Consider the following 16856-nt stretch of genomic DNA (forward strand, 5'->3'; position numbering starts at 1 on the left):
TGTTTACATACTTTGTGCACCCTCCCCTTGTGAGGATAATGACACTTCGGCTTTTTCTACAATGTTTTTAATGAGATTGGACAACACCTTTTGGAGGGATCATTAGACCATTCCTCCATACAGAATCTATCCAGATCCTTGATGTCCTTCAGTCTGCTTATGGACAGCCCTCGTCAATCAACAGGGTTCAAGTCTGGAGACCGATGGCAATTGCAAAATGTTGGTTTTTGTAGTCACTTAACTATTTCTGTGTACTTGGGGTCATTGTCTTGCTGGAAGATCCACTTGCCGGCAAGTTTCAGCCTCCTGGCAGAGGTAACCAGTTTTTTGGCAAAAATGGCCTGGGACTTGGTAGAGTTCATTCTACCAATGACCTTAACAAGGGCCCCAATATGACCAGTGGAAGCAAAACCGCCTGATATCATCAAAGATCCACCACTATATTTTACAGTAGGAATGAGGTTCTTTTCTGCATTTGCATCATCCTTTCAATGCCGAACCCACCACTGGTGTGCGTGGCCAAATAGCTCTATTTTAGTCTCATCTGACCATAGCACTCGGTTCCAATCCAAGTGCCAATGCCGTTTAGCAAACTCCAGGCGTTTACATTGGTTTGCTCTCAAAGGCTTTTTATTTATGGCAGCCCTTACAAATAGCCTATTGGCATGGAGGTGGCATTTTAATTGTAGATATGGAGACTGTGACCCCCAAGATGTGACCAAGTTCTGCCAACTGTGGCCCTTGGACTCACTTTGCATTGGGGACAAGATACACTTGCATCCTTTGCCAGTCAAGTTTACCGCTATTCCAGTGGTTTTAAACTTCTTAATAGTGGTGATATTTTTGTTGTACCAATTGCCTGGTTTATGAAAGTAAACCACCATTTGTCTTTCATTTGAGTCTTTTGCCTTTCCCCATGATGATGGATGAAAGGGATTGTACATGCTTGTTTCCTCATTTTTATATTCCAGTGAAACAGGGAGCCATGGAAGGCCACAATAGTTAATTAAACTTTTTTTAAAGTAGAATGTTAATGGAGATTTTAATTTAGCTAGATTTTATTTATTGCAGGATGCCAATTTTTAAATGAATATAATTCGCTACATTTCTTTGCATAAATTGCTCTGTATTTGTATTATGTTATATGGTCTTTTTTGCTCATCCGTTTTTAATAGATCTGAGCGTGACAATGGGTGCCCCTCTGTCGGTAATTCGACCATGATTAGTACAAGTTTAGACAGCTGGCTAGACTAACTTACCAATCTAAAAAATTTAATAAAAATCGCTGACATGGGCTAACAAGAGAAAACTGCTGATGCACAACCAAATGTTGAAATTGCACTACTATTCTAACTTGCTACAGTTCTTTTTTGGGAGGGGTTGGGCCACGGGTCTACAGGACTGCCAGTTGCCCATCCCTGACCTAGATAATGAATGTTAAAATAAACATACCATAATGCACCTATTTCCTGTGTGAAGCTCCCAGCCTCACACCATCTCAGGTTTTGTTTTTCCTTCCACTCCCAGGCCCTGTATAATGGTCCTGCTGGGTGTAACCTAACTAACCTGAGCTTACATCCCAAATAGCACCCTATTCCCTATATAGTGCTACTTTTGACCACAGTCCTATGTGTTATAGTGCACCAAATAGGAGATAGAACCTGGGTTGCTTCCCAAATGGCACCCTATCTGGAGACATGAGACTTCAACCCCTATAAATCTCTTAAGTAGTGTTGTGTGTGTGTTTTCTGTCTGCAGGTGGCTCAGAGCTCCAAGGTGTGGGGAGAAGTGCCGCTGCCCGAGGACCTGGATTCATCGAGGACTGTTGTCCAAAGATCTCAGCGCTTCCTGGACGATGACGAGGACTTCGCTGCCGATGAAGCATCAGGAGGTGGGGTCTAGGGTCAACACAGCTGGATCGCAAACCAGCTTTCTTTTGATAGACAAACTTTTATTTATGATATTTTAAGATCATGATTACAATACTATACTGTACAGAACTTCATACTACCCCTGAACAATTCCTTACAAAACTGCAAACAATGTTAACAGTGGTCCCATCCATAGTGAACCTAACTGTTTACTGTAACTATTATCTCCACCATAATCCCCTGGGTGCACAGGGGTCTGTAATACCTACATGCTTCAAGCAGACCACCACAGTCTCTATGCCCAAGAAGACCAAAGTAACCTGTCTAAATAACTATCGCCCAGTAGCACTCACATCTTTAGTCATGCAATGCTTTGAAAGGCTGGTCATGGCTCACATCGACACCATCATCCCAGACACCCTGGACCAGCTCCAATTGGCATACCGCCCCAACAGATCCACAGATGATGCAATCTCCATTTCCCTCTCCCACCTGGACTAGAGGAACACCTGTGTAAGAATGCTGTTCATTGACTATAGCTCAGCGTTTAACACTATAGTGCCCTCCAAGCTCATCACTAAGCTCAGTACCTTGGGACTGAACACCTCCCTCTGCAACTTGGAACCCGGACTTCCGGACAGGGCGCCCCCAGGTGGTGAGGGTAGGCAACAACACATCCACCACGCAGACCCTCAACATGGGCCCCTCGGGGTCCATGCTTAGACCCCTCCTGTACTCCCTGTTCACACACAATGGCCACGCATGACTCCAACACCATAATTAAGTTTGCTGACGACACGACGGCGGTTGGCCTGATCACCGACGACGACGAAACAGCCTATATGGAGGAGGTCAGTGATCTGGAATTGTCATGCCAGGACAAAAAGCACTCCCTCAACATCAGCAAGACTAAAGGAAGGCCAAGCACGCACTCATCCACATCGACGGAGCTGTAGTGGAGCTGGTCGAGAGCTTCAAGTTCCTCTGTGTCCATGTCACTAAGGAATTATCATTGTCCACACACACCAACACCTCTTTCCCCTCAGAAGGCTGAAAAGATTTGCAATGGGCCCTCAGATACTCAAAAAGTTTGGGGCCTCCCGGGTGGTGCAGTGGTCTAGAGCACTGCATCGCAGTGCTAGCTGCGCCACCAGAGTCTCTGGGTTCGCGCCCAGGCTCTGTCGCAGCCGGCCGCGACCGGGAGGTCGGTGGGGCGACGCACAATTGGCATAGCGTCGTCCGGTTTAGGGAGGGTTTGGCCGGTAGGGATATCCTTGTCTCATCGCGCTCCAGCGACTCCTGTGGCGGGCCGGGCGCAGTGCGCGCTAACCAAGGGGGCCAGGTACACGGTGTTTCCTCCGACACATTGGTGCGGCTGGCTTCCGGGTTGGAGGCGCGCTGTGTTAAGAAGCAGTGCGGCTTGGTTGGGTTGTGCTTCGGAGGACGCATGGCTTTCGACCTTCGTCTCTCCCGAGCCCGTACGGGAGTTGTAGCGATGAGACAAGATAGTAATTACTAGCGATTGGATACCACCAAAATTGTGGAGAAAATGGGATAAAATTAAGAAGGGAAAAAAAGAAAAAAAGTTTTACAGCTGCACCATTGAGAGCATCTTGACTGGCTTCATCACCGCTCGGTATGGCAACTGCTTGGTATCCGATCGCAAGGCGCTACAAAGGGTAGTGCGAATGGCCCAGTACATCACTGGTACTGAGCCCCCTTGCATCCAGGACCTCTATACCAGGCGCTATCAGAGGAAGGCCCTAAAAATTGTAAAAGACTCCAGCCACCCAAGTCATACACTGTTCTCTCTGCTACAGCACGGCAGCGGTACCGATGCAACAAGTCTGGAACCAGGACCCTAAACAGCTTCTAACCCCAAGCCTTAAGACTGTAAATAGTTTGTTAAATTGTTAACCATCAGCTACCCGGACTATCTGCATTGACCCTTTTTGCACTAACTCTTGACTCATCACAACTGCTACTGTTTATTATCTATCTTCTTACATAGTCACTTTATCCCTGCCTATATGTACATACCTACCTCAATTAACTTGTACCCCTGCATATCAGCTCGGTACTGGTACCCCGTGTATATAGCCAAGTTATCGTTACTCATTGTGTATTTATTCCTTGTGTTATTATTTTTCTATTTATTTTTTTCTCTCTGCGTTGTTGGGCAGGGCCCGTAATTAAGTATTTCACTGTTAGTAAACACCGGTTGTTTACCAAAAGCATGTGACAAATACAATTTGATTTGACCCTGCTGCACTTCAGATGTAGACACGTATGTTCCACCTGTTGAGTAAATGAATGAGTTGTCCCTGGTTCTCCCTGGGCCTTGAGCTATGCTAATATTCTGACCACACCTCTTTTATCTTCCCTGTAGATCTGCCCAGTGGAGAGGAGGATGGAAGCACGCCAGAACCCACAGTGGTGACTGAGATCAGCACAAGTAAGAACCTTGAGCCCTCAGCCCTGAGCATAACACTCCCTGCACTCTTGGAAGATAAGCCACATGGTGGGCTAAAATAGATCCTAATAAACAAACACACAAATCCCCACCAGGGTTGCCTCATTTAAATGGCCACCTGTCCCATAAAGATATACAAAACATTAGGATCACCTGCTCTTTCCATGACATAGACTGACCAGGTGAATCCAGGTGAAAGCTATGATCCCTTATTGATGTCGCTTGTACATCCACTTCAATCAGTATAGATGAAGAAGACGAGACAGGTTAAAGAATGATTTTTAAGTCTTGAGACAACTGAGACATGGATTGTGTATGTGTGCCATTCAGAGGGTGAATGGGCAAGTCAAAACATTTGCCTTTGGACGAGGTATGGTAGTAGGTGCCAGGCTCACCGGTTTGTGTCAAGAACTGCAATGTCGCTGTTCTTTTGTTCCGCTCAGTTTCGCGTGTGTATCAAGAATGGTCCACAATGCAAAAGATATGCAGCCAATTTGACAACTGTGGGAAGCATTGGAGTCCAAATGGGCCAGTATCCCTTTGGAACGCTTTTGACACCTTGCAGAGTCTATTCCTGGACAAATTGAGGCTGTTCTGAGGGCAAAGGGGGTGGGGGGGACTAGGGCTGTTATAGAAATCGTATTACTGCCACACCGGCAGTCACGAGTCATGACGGCAGTCAAATTCCATGTGACCGTTTAGTCATGGTAATTAGGCTTCTCCTAGCTCTGATGCTGCTGATGGTCGTTAGTAGCCTACCAAACTTGCTAACTGCCTGGTACTCAGCACTCTATTCTCCCTCAAATCACTCTGACATTAATGCAAATGTAATCGAAAATCTAATCAAACACTTCATGAGAGCCCATGAGCTCATGTTGCGCAACATTTCTATAGGCTATGCAATTGCGTGAGAAATCAGTTATGGCCTCTTATTAAAAATAAGGGGCTCCATCAGCTAGGCCTACTAAACTCAGCAAAAAAAGAAACGTCATGTCACTGTCAACTGCGTTTATTTTCAGCAAACTTAACATTAGTAAATATTTATATGAACATAAGATTCAACAACTGACATAAACTGAACAAGTTTCACAGACATGTGACTAACAGAAATGGAATAATGTGTCCCTGAACAAAGGGGGGGTCAAAATAAAAAGTAACAGTCGGTATCTGGTGTGGCCACCAGCTGCATTAATTACTGCAGTGCATCTCCTCCTCATGGACTGCACCAGATTTGCCAGTTCTTGCTGTGAGATGTTACCCCACTCTTCCACCAAGGCACCTGCAAGTTCCCGGACATTTCTGGGGGGAATGGCCCTAGTCCTCACCCTCCGATCCAACAGGTCTCAGATGTGCTCAATGGGACTGAGATCCGGGCTCTTCGCTGGCCATGGCACATTCCTGTCTTGCAGGAAATACCGCACAGAACGAGCAGTATGGCTGGTGGCATTGTCATGCTGGAGGGTCATGTCAGGATGAGCCTGCAGGAAGGGTACCACATGAGGGAGGACGATGTCTTCCCTGTAAGGCACAGCGTTGACATTGCCTGCAATGACGACAAGCTCAGTCCGATGATGCTGTGACACACCGCCCCAGACCATGACAGACCCTTCATCTACAAGTCAATCCCGCTCCAGAGTACAGGCCTCAGTGTAACACTCATTCCTTCTATGATAAACGCGTATCTGACCATCACCCCTGGTGAGACAAAACCGCGACTCGTCATTGAAGAGCAATTTTTGCCAGTCCTGTCTGGTCCAGCGACGGTGGATTTGTGCCCATAGGCAATGTTGTTGCTGGTGATGTCTGGTGAGGACCTGCCTTACAACAGGCCTACAAGCCCTCAGTCCAGCCTCTCTCAGCCTATTGCGGACAGTCTGAGCACTGATGGAGGGATTGTGCGTTCCTGGTGTAACTCGGGCAGTTGTTGTTGCCATCCTGTACCTGTCCCGCAGGTGTGATGTTCGGATGTACCGATCCCGTGCAGGTGTTGTTACACGTGGTCTGCCACTGCGAGGACAATCAGCTGTCCGTCCTGTTTCCCTGTAGCACTGTCTTAGGCGTCTCACAGTACGGACATTGCAATTTATTTCCCTGGCCACATCTGCAGTCCTCATGCCTCCTTGCAGCATGCCTAAGGCACGTTCACGCAGATGAGCAGGGACCCTGGGCATCATTCTTTTGGTGTTTTTCAGAGTCAGTAGAAAGGCCTCTTTAGTGTCCTAAGTTTTCATAACTGTGACCTTAATTGCCTACCATCTGTAAGCTGTTAGTGTCTTAATGACCGTTTTTTTGCTGAGTTTATATTTATTTCTCAACTTTCCAAATGTTAAGCACATTGCTTCTCTTTACAACAGGAGTATAGCCTACCTGGCTGGCATGAAAATTAACGAAATCATAGTCGCACAGTGGCCAAATAACTTAAAATTACGCACATTAATCTGCTTTACAACAGGTGTAGAGCCTAACTGGCTGGCATGAAAATTAACCAAATCATAGTCGCACACCTCATGTAGTCTAGGCCATAGGCTTATATGTTTTGATAGGTTTTGTATCACTAAAGTGGCCAAATGACTTAAAATGAAGCACATTAATCCGCTTTACAACAGGTGTAGAGCCTAACTGGCATACATACGCAGCATTTGAATTTCAAGTTTGAGGAAGATAATTTTCACTATAAAAATGACCTTTCATGACCGCAACAGCCCAAGGTGGACACATTCAATATTAGGAAGGTGTTCCAAATGTTTGGTATACTCAGTGTACATGATATCTACAGTATCCACACAATGGTGTTTTTTTTTTGACGAAACTGATGATTTGTTAAACACTGAATTAGGGCTGTCAGAGTTAATCAGTTAACTCAAATTAACTTTTTGTTATCTTAGTGCACTTAAAAAAAAGAAGTGATTAATCACATTGTCTGAAAGCGTTGGAAATACACTGAGAACATCCAAAATACATAATCTATACAGCTAAAAACAACAATGCGATGTCAAAGGTTGACATTGGGGTTAAAAGAAAAGTGTGCTTTATCAAAAAATAGGAATGACGAAAGTTGTTGGGTGAACTATCCTTTTAACACAAGCATAATATGAATGGTTCGCATCCAACTAAGCCAAGCTCGAAGTCTAGGAAAACAGTTTTCAGATGTGAAATGGCTGTTTGAAAAAAAGTTGTAAGAGTTTCCTCACCGAATGGCTCAAGCTGGATATGTGCAGGCAAGGAGTCCAAAAGTCCTTAAACTGTACACCTCCTTTATTGAAGCATCCAGAGTTAGCCATGACTAAGCAGGTGAGTTACGGGCTGCTCACAGCATTAGCAGATCACACTCACAGTAGTAGATTTAAAGTCTCTAAGCCGCAGTCACAGTCAAATTGGAGCATATGAGTGGTTTGTTGACCCATTGATGATTATAGATGTGAACACACCAGACACTACTTGGGGCGGGTTTGTAGTTCTCGGCCAAATCCTGCTGGGAAGCTTGGGTTAGTGGCCTCAGGGTCAAATCCCATTTGGCAGATATACATTACACACTACACAAAAGGTTATTCAAATACAAAAGGAAGTGGAAAAGTCTGAAAATATAATTGAGAAGATATGGGATTTCTGGGGTTTTCCGCAAAATAATCGGCTGATAAACCATCCAGTCTTACTTGAGTCTCACACGCATGTCCTACTGTATCGACATGCTTTTCCTACACTGAAGTCTTGAAGTCTTTTTTCTACTGCTATCACGAAGAGCTTGCTATTTCTGGCAGTCAAAATGTCTATTTTAACTTTCACTCTTCAGGTCAGTTAGTGTTACAATTTGGGCTTGTTGTTAGTAAATATCCATGACTAAAAACTGTATCCATTACTCAGACAGAATGTTCTGTTTCAGAATAAAAAATATGCCTTGTCTGGCAGCAGTGAAGGCCGGGGCAGCCAGTGTGCTCTGCTCACCGTTCCAGTTTTAGATTATTATATGACAGCAGTTGGGAAGGAACATTACTGGTTTCCTGAGTTGGATTTGTCTGGTCAACACGTTGGTGCCGGCTCTCCCTGTCCAGTGGGTTGTCATTGTGGCATGTAGGCCCTCGCCTCTCCTTCCTCCCCCCTTACATAGTGTAGAGTGATGGAAGTAGAGGTGCCACTTCTGAACCCATTATGATGCACATCCTGTTGTGTTTGCTGTGTTGAAGATTTTCCCTTTCCTAGTCTCTCAGGGACCTAACATTTGAACCGGTTGAACTGGCATTTGAAGCTGTGTGAGAAAGAAATCCAGAGTCTTTAACGGTTGTTGAAGGGGGACATTATTTTCAACCTCTTGTCTATTGTCTTTTGGTCCACTGAAGGTTCCCGAATTTCACTTCAGCATGGTCCCTCTCAACCTCTTCTCTTGACCTCTGCAGCATATCTCGATACAGTTCTATGGGAGACATCTTCCAGCCTGTCTTTCATCTCTCGGTATTCCACTGGTTCACATGCCCCCTCTTCCTAGCAGACATTCCTACAGCAGCCAGAGCACATTGTTTAGAAACCATAGAAACAGAGGTTAGTTAGAGAGTTCTTCCCAATGCTCATTTTAAACCAGAGGCTTCACAATGAACTATCTCCAGTCTGACTCAGTCTGTCTTCCCTTGGTTTAAAGGCATTTTATCACAGACTACGTTGACCTCGAGACTGCTTGGTTATTTATTGTTTTTTGTGATGTTTGAAATCCCATATGCAAATAGTAGGTGGAAATGTATATACACTGTGTCATATATTCTTACGCAAATTTATTTTAAAACAATTCAAACATAAAATATCAATTAAAGGGGATTAATTATGTAAGTTATTTCCAGCAGAGTGACAACACTTGTTTAAGATGGGTCAAAGGCACCAATTTTGTTCAAAAGGCTCCCAGGAAGTTTGTTTTAACTTTGGGGTCATGGGAAGATTCTCACAATGCCCTCCCTGTATATACACAATAAAAACATGACATTACATTTCACAAGAGATTTCGCAACATATTAAGTGTGTGCCCTTAGGCCACTACTCTACTACCACATACACTACATGACCAAAAGTATGTGGATACCTGCTCATCGAACATCTCATTCCAAAATCAAAGCTTTTTACTATCATTATTTATCTAATTTATCTTTGTTTCATAGTACAGTGTGACGTGTGTAGTGTGTGTCAGTCAGTGGCGTTGTTTGTCAGACAGCCTGGGCTCTCAGATAGTCACACCGACGCGGGGCAGAAGGACAAGAGGCGGCAGCTGCAGTTATTTTGATGTGTTCTTTGTTGTTGTTCTGCTCTGGCCTTTCCGGAGGGGGTCACTGGTCACACTCAGACACACCTGCGTCACTGACGTGAACAGGGGGCAGAAAGCTGAGCAGAACTTGCTAAGGGAGGAAGGGATGGTGTGCGATAGGAGGACTGCTCATGAGAGGATAAGAAAAATAAAAAACTGTAGTGTTTTAGAACACTGTCTGTGATGGGGTTAATTTCAATGTCATCCTTTAATCCTTGATTGTTTATTTGTTCACAGTGCCAGGGCATTGTCTTTGATTATTAATCAGTCTCAGTATGAATGGTTTTACTCAATGGTTCCCAAACTGTGTGACCTAAAACATTGTTTTAATTGTCTTTTTTAACAAATTCTTACATTATCTTCAGGAGAAAATTAACCTGGATTGTCGGTCACAATTAAAGCAGTTCATTACATTTTTCTTCAGATTCAAGCATAAATAATGATGCAGCCCTTAATTGCTGCTCTTGACAACCTAATTTGCGGCTCCTGATAATAATCTGTTATGAGTTCTAACTGGTGACTGTGGCTCTGCCAGCACTCTTCTCTTCTTTCTCCTGAACAAACCCTCACATCTCTGTGCTAGCTTAGAACAAATAAAATAGGGCAGTCAAATTGAACATGGTAAATTCATACACACGAATAAGAATGTTATCTTTCTAAATGTTTTCCAAATGGAGAAAGTTTCTATTTCTCAAAATGAGTGATAATTGATAACGGTTATATTGGGCTCAATTTTAAGAGTTGAAAGCCAACTTTGGCATTTTTATAATTCTAAAATATATGGTTTCTAGTAGGCTACAGAATTAGAGAAGGCCTGTTTCTCTGAATCTCAGGCAGTAGGCTCAAGAAAGCCTGCCTGTCTTCCAGACTGACAAGCAGTAGCAGGTCTCTAGGCATAAGCAACATAAACACTTAGATTTTAGGAGGTCAGACAGGGTCACTTACATTTAGATAGGCTAGTACAATACACAATGTGAAACTTCTAAATTTGGTATCAGCAGTTTTCCTCTTATGTCAGTCACTGACACTCACTCAATTAGCCCGTGTCGGCTAAAATGCTATAGATTGCTAGGTCTAGCCAGCTATCTAAACCTTGTAGTAATCATGGCCAAATTACTGATTGGGCATGCAGGGCCAAAATGTTAGCAACAGCCCTGAGTAGCAGCAATCCATCCCCTGAGTAGCAGCAATCCATCCCCTGAGTAGCAGCAATCCATCCCCTGAGTAGCAGCAATCCATCCCCTGAGTAGCAGCAATCTATCCCCTGAGAAGCAGCAATCTATCCCCTGAGTAGCAGCAATCTATCCCCTGAGTAGCAGCAATCCATCCCCTGAGTAGCAGCAATCCATCCCCTGAGTAGCAGCAATCCATCCCCTGAGAAGCAGCAATCTATCCCCTGAGAAGCAGCAATCTATCCCCTGAGAAGCAGCAATCTATCCCCTGAGAAGCAGCAATCTAGGCCATAATTCTGGAGGAAAGCACTAAACATGTTTATTCAACATAATGATCACCCTTAGAATCGTTCCAAAACCACTTTTATTTGTATTTCTACAATAAAAAAAATCTACAATACAAATTGCCCCCACCTTAGTCAAAATAGGAATGTGACATTGCACAATAGTAAACTGGCTTATTTTCCTTCATTTCTTTCCTTCTTGATTTCAATATGAAAGAGGAACCAGGTACTGGTATTTGTATGTACTCTTCCTTATTCAAAAAAGGCTACATTTAAGAACTACATTTGAATAATTAACATGCTGTATGTTAGTGTAACAATAGTCGCAGTTCATTTAATTGGGTGGTGGGTGATGTTCCGTCATGATGAAAGGGGGCATGGGAAGAGGCTTGCTCATCCACTCCAGCTCTGGGCCCTTGATGCTGCTACAGTCGGTTGTGCCAATAACAGTTCATGTTGCCTTCGAAAAGTGGACTTTTCCTCTCCTCTTTAGCAAACACTTCTTCAAGAGATTTAGTTACACAGAGGGCATATTTGTTACGGTTTCAGATACAATTCTCAACTTATTACTAGTAGCAGATGTTAACAAATACATCTGTCTAATTGACCTACATTACTGACAGGATGTCAGTGGGGGGATATCACAGATGTCAGATGGATATCAACTAATCTCTAGCCCGAAAACCAAATCCTGCATGTTTGCTCGTCAAGCCAGTAAGTCGATTTGGCTACTTGATAATACAAAGAGAGTAAATATTCAGATGTACTTGGATATAAATATTACGGAACATCCCAATGAAAATATGTGAATAGATATAATGGTGGTTCACTTATCTAGCTGAATATTCAGTAGTCTCAAGTTCCCTCCAGTGCAGAGTTTGTTATCATAGTGTATTACAGTTAGCCATGGTTTCCTGCTCTACGTTATGGGAGTAACCAACTGTCCATTAGCATAGTAATAATCCTTCTACTGGGATTCGCTAAACGGTTTACAGCTTTTCTTACGGTAGTTTGAAAAAGCAAATTCACAATACTCGCTGAAATGACCAAAAGAATGGGAAACAACACTACCCACAACTCTTTGATCTAGGAAAGACTCAGATAGTCACTGAAACAGTGTTTACCGTACGGAGTCGTCGACGGCCAACAGTAGCCTGGGACTTAACTGGAGAGTTTAGCCTCTCTGCTCTTTGTTTTCTCTCATGGCAGCAATTTGACTGTGACAAGGATCACAACATTTCCAGTAGCTCTTTGAAGTTGTGCAGATGCTTCATTAACACTAATTAGGTCGTGTCACCATGAACTGGAGTACCCACAAACCCTTTAGCCTTTAGGGATGGTGCCGCCACCACCTTTTGACACGCACCGCACTGTCATTGTCCTATGTATTTGACAGGAACATATAGGAACTTCTATACTGTTTCTGGAGAATGTTACTGTGAAGCAGAGCTGGTTGAAGCCATCTTTCCTGTAGTGACTTGACTTCTGTTCTTAGAGCGTCACCTTACATCGATCCCTTCATTAAATCGTATGAACTAGCTCTCCAAGCAAGGGAGGGGCATGCATCATACATTCTCTCTAGTCTATTCAGTGATATTGTTTCAGTGAAGGCCTGTGTGTGTTTCTGTGTGCGCAGCAGGGGCACTGCTGGATCCAGCATACCTACTTGATTATTATAGGCTTCACCAGCAGTTCAAGTTTATGACAGGGGACTTGCAACAGACTCTGGACTGGAGCCTTTTTAAGAGTTCCTGCAGCTAGGATCTCACTGTAAGAGTTAGCATTGCATAATGCATATTATTGCACTGACATAAATGCAAATGAGATTTGTATTATTATTATTATTATTATTATATATTTCTTTGCATAACAGTCTACAGTGATATAATGTTTATTATAAACTGGATGGTGATTGGTCGACAGCCGTGATAGATCAGACTGTGTACCACGGGTATGACAAAACGTTTATTTTTACTGCTCAAATTACATTGGTAACCAGTTTCTAATAGCAATAAGGCACCTCAGGGGTTTCTGGTATGTGGCCAATATACCACGGCTAAGGGCTGTATCCAGGCACTCCGCGTTGCGTCCTGCTTAAGAACAGCCCTTAGCTGTGATATATTGACCATGTACCACACCCCACAGGGCCTTATTGCTTAAATGACCTAGTAGAAATGTTTACACAATGAGAATTTCTTCTCAAACTCTTGCTCAATGACTTTCAGAGCATGTCCCCTGGTCTAACCAAAGCAATGGAAGAATGATTGAGTCATCAGAAAATAGTCCCATTGATGTCTTTTCCAGTGTAATATATTGCACTGGTTTTTAGTGAGAAATCAGTCCAGTCTCCCAGCCTTTTCCATCCTAATGGGAACAACAGGAAGTGCCAACTCCTAGTTGACGCTCCGAGTCCGAAACCCCTTTTTTTACAGAGTGGATCCAACCATCAGAGAAGCAAGCTGCTTTCCAATATAAATAGTGTACTACTTTTGACGAGAGCCCTGTGATCAAAAGTAGTGCACTATATAGGGAATAAGGTGTCATTTTGTGACGCACACGCAAATGCAGAGAGTGGAGGGAAGTGTGTCCAGTCTGAAGGATTTCCATTCAGCTCCAGTGATATATTGACATAATTCCCTAAGAGATAACCTCTGACCTCCTTCCCTGGACTCTGTCATGCCATGGAGCTTTGTCATTGGTTTTTCCATTCAGTGCGTTGGTCATTTATCATCAAGCTCACACTGGAATGAGTGTGTGAATGGACACGCATGTCAAAGGAGCATTGCAAATAGTATCTTTAACCCTCATTGCAGTGTGATCAGATACACTGCTGCTATACTCTGTAGATACTACATATATGGAGGACTGTACAGTATTTGTCATTTATCATTACTATATTTGAAGTACGTTGCTCTGTGATTGGACATTAGTATTGAATGCATGGGTCATTACAGATGCACTGTAGATTATAGACAACTGTTTAGCATTTTTACATTTATCATTATTAACACAAGTTCTCTGTGACAAGTGGCATTGATGTCAGAGGAATATCACATTGCAGATACACTGCTGCTATACTAGATATAGTGTACAACTCATGCATTATAGCTCTGTCGTGTGTTCTGATATTCATTAAATGTGTGTCTCGTTTAACATCTGGTTCACATATGTCTATGTGACGGGACGTTAAAGACAGTGGAATGTAACAGATCTACTGATAGACTGCAACTATATTTAATACATTGCAGTTTCATTCGATATACAGTACACATCAGGATTCTTCATCTCACAGGAAACAGTCATTGGTTATCACAGACTTGTCCTTGTGCCCTACGAGGTATTTTCACACTGTTCACACATCCCGATTTTCAATTTCCACAAGGCTCGGCCCTCCTCACAATTCATTCAGCCTGAATAGCCCAGGGACTTTTTCTGAGTTGTGCAACTGTTTCTGTTGAGAGAACTCTCTTGAGAAATATTCTGTTCTTTCTAATTAACACGTTCCATTTTTTCCTTTCCCCTCACACTCCCCTCACCTGCCTCGAGTAACTCTGTCCTTTTTCCTGATTCGTCTCACTTGTTCTTGTTTTCTCTTTTGACCCCTATTTTTTTTTAAAGAATAAGAATTATTGAACCTTTTTTTAGCTAGGCAAGTCAGTTAAGAACAAATTCTTATTTACAATGACGGTCTACCCCGGCCAAACCCGGACGACGCTGGGCCAATTGTGAGCCGCCCTATGGGACTCCCAATCACGGCCGGATGTGATACAGCCTGGATTCGAACCAGGGACTATAGTAATGCCTCTTGCACTGAGATGCAGTGCCGTAGACCGCTGCGCCACTCGGGAGCCCCCTATCTTTGACCCCACACCAATCCCGTCTGCCCTCCACTCTCCACCCCCGACCCTACTCCCCTTACCATAGCACTGCTGGTGGAACCTCCATTTATTGGGGAAATTCTAACCCCAGACCAGGCAGACTTCAGTAAGTCCAATGCTCTACCTGATCTCTATGTCTACTGTTACTATTTCCATTCTCCCTCTATTCAAATACCTTGACGAATCTTATCATCATCTGCTCTGTTCAGCTAAACACTCTCATTTCCACATTCACCCCAAGACACCATTCCTGAGTCCAGTCGGAAGTTTTTTTTCTCCATTTCAGGCAGGCTGCAATGTTTTCTGTTGCCAATGGAGAATGATGGGGTTGTTGCATCTTGTCATAGCTTTCACTAACTCACATTGACACCAGCATTTCCAGCTAAAAACATCTAGGTTAAAATAGGTTTTCATTTCTCTTTTGATGAGTCGCCGTATGTCATTTAGTCTTGAAAATCATGTTACATATTTCACACTACAGTGACTTCCAATATTCCCTTATTTCATTTTCAGGGTGGTAGTTTAGTTCCAACACTAAGCATGACTGAACTGGATAATGGATTGGTCCACCCCAATGATGCAAACAGATTTTGTGAAAGGATCACTGCCAGCCAGTAGGATGTTTATATGTACAGTGGAAAGCCAATATGAGTGTTTACACTCAGGCTAAAAAGAAAGGTGGCCGGTGCGTAGAAGAAACAATATAGAGTTCAAAAGGTACTCGCACTCAAACCATAAAAAGGAAGAACTCAAGGAGGCAGAGATGCAAAAGATAATATACTTACTTACTCCATTCTCAAAACAATGCAAAGGATGACAGTGCAAGGTGCGAAAAATCAAACAGAAAAACGCATAGGTTTCAGACTTATACATTCGTCAGTGCTGTACAAACATGTCACTACAGTGAACATAAAGTGGAAAATCAAACAGTCAATATAGTAGTGAAGTGTTCTGCTGTTTCCCTGAAGGGTTTTTTGACATTCACATTGTGTGCTTGGGGAGAGAGCACAAAGGAGTTCCAGTAATATTGGGGCCAGAAGTCATTCCCTTGAGCTCTGAAGCTGTCTTTTCTGTAGAAAAGGGCTATTTGGCTGACCACCAGCAGTGGGGGGTGGGGGAGGGGACAGAGAGAGACCCTCGTACTTAGCCGATTCCCCGTGGGATGCGTGGTAATACGACTTGGGCCTTGTTCTTGTAGGCTTATGGTCTCGTTCTCCCACACACTCTTTCTCAAAATGTTCTTTCTCTATTTATCTCTCGTTCGTTTTAACCCTCACGCTCTCTCTCTCTCTCTCTCTTTCATTCTCTTACGCCCTCTCTTTCTTTCTCTCCCTCTCTCTCCTCCACTCCCCTGCCATAGGCGCTGAATGGAGAGAAGGGGGTTGAAGGTCAGGCTGAAAACGTCTGGGCTTTAAAGGCCAGCCTGGGGCGCGCGCTCAATCAGCTCTTTGTCTTTTGCTACAGGCCTCTGTGTGTTTCAGAGGGGGGGCCGGCCCGCCTCACAAAACCGCCACATTTCTGCTGCACAGCTTTAATAACTAAATACGTTTATGAATTAAGAGTTTGGAATGCTATTTTTCCAGGCTCGTTTTTTTCTCCCCCGCGCTCTCTCACTCTCGGCAGGCAGTTTCATCACCCTCGGTGGTGCTTGACGGGGGATGTCCCCGATGGAAAAAGTAAGTGGCATTTGGCAGAATGCTCGTCAGAGAGAGGGATGGAAGGAGGAAAAGAGCAAGAGAGGGAGAGGACAGGCCAGGGAGCCCTCATTAGCATTAAGGGCACAGCCCAATGCTGTAATCAAAAACTCATGGGCACTGAGTGTGCTCACCAGACCGTGACGTGTCATCAGAGCGGCGAGCTCAGAGGAGACAGGGCTAATGTCTGTTACTGGGTGTGT

The 16856-nt window shown here is 43.8% G+C and overlaps 1 protein-coding gene across 5 annotated transcripts in view; it reads left to right on the plus strand.

Annotated features, from left to right (window-relative positions):
- Window positions 1–16856, plus strand: part of LOC129860676 (basement membrane-specific heparan sulfate proteoglycan core protein-like) — a 160517-nt gene that overhangs the window by 46200 nt on the left and 97461 nt on the right. For all 5 annotated transcript variants that reach the window (XM_055931307.1, XM_055931308.1, XM_055931306.1 and 2 more), the window contains exons 2-3: window positions 1759–1891; window positions 4261–4326. In XM_055931307.1, coding sequence (XP_055787282.1) covers window positions 1759–1891; window positions 4261–4326 — 199 coding nt within the window. The remainder of the gene's footprint in view (window positions 1–1758; window positions 1892–4260; window positions 4327–16856) is intronic.

The sequence above is a fragment of the Salvelinus fontinalis genome, chromosome 8 (genome assembly GCF_029448725.1).
Source record: "Salvelinus fontinalis isolate EN_2023a chromosome 8, ASM2944872v1, whole genome shotgun sequence".
Classification (NCBI taxonomy): Eukaryota; Metazoa; Chordata; class Actinopteri; order Salmoniformes; family Salmonidae; genus Salvelinus; species Salvelinus fontinalis.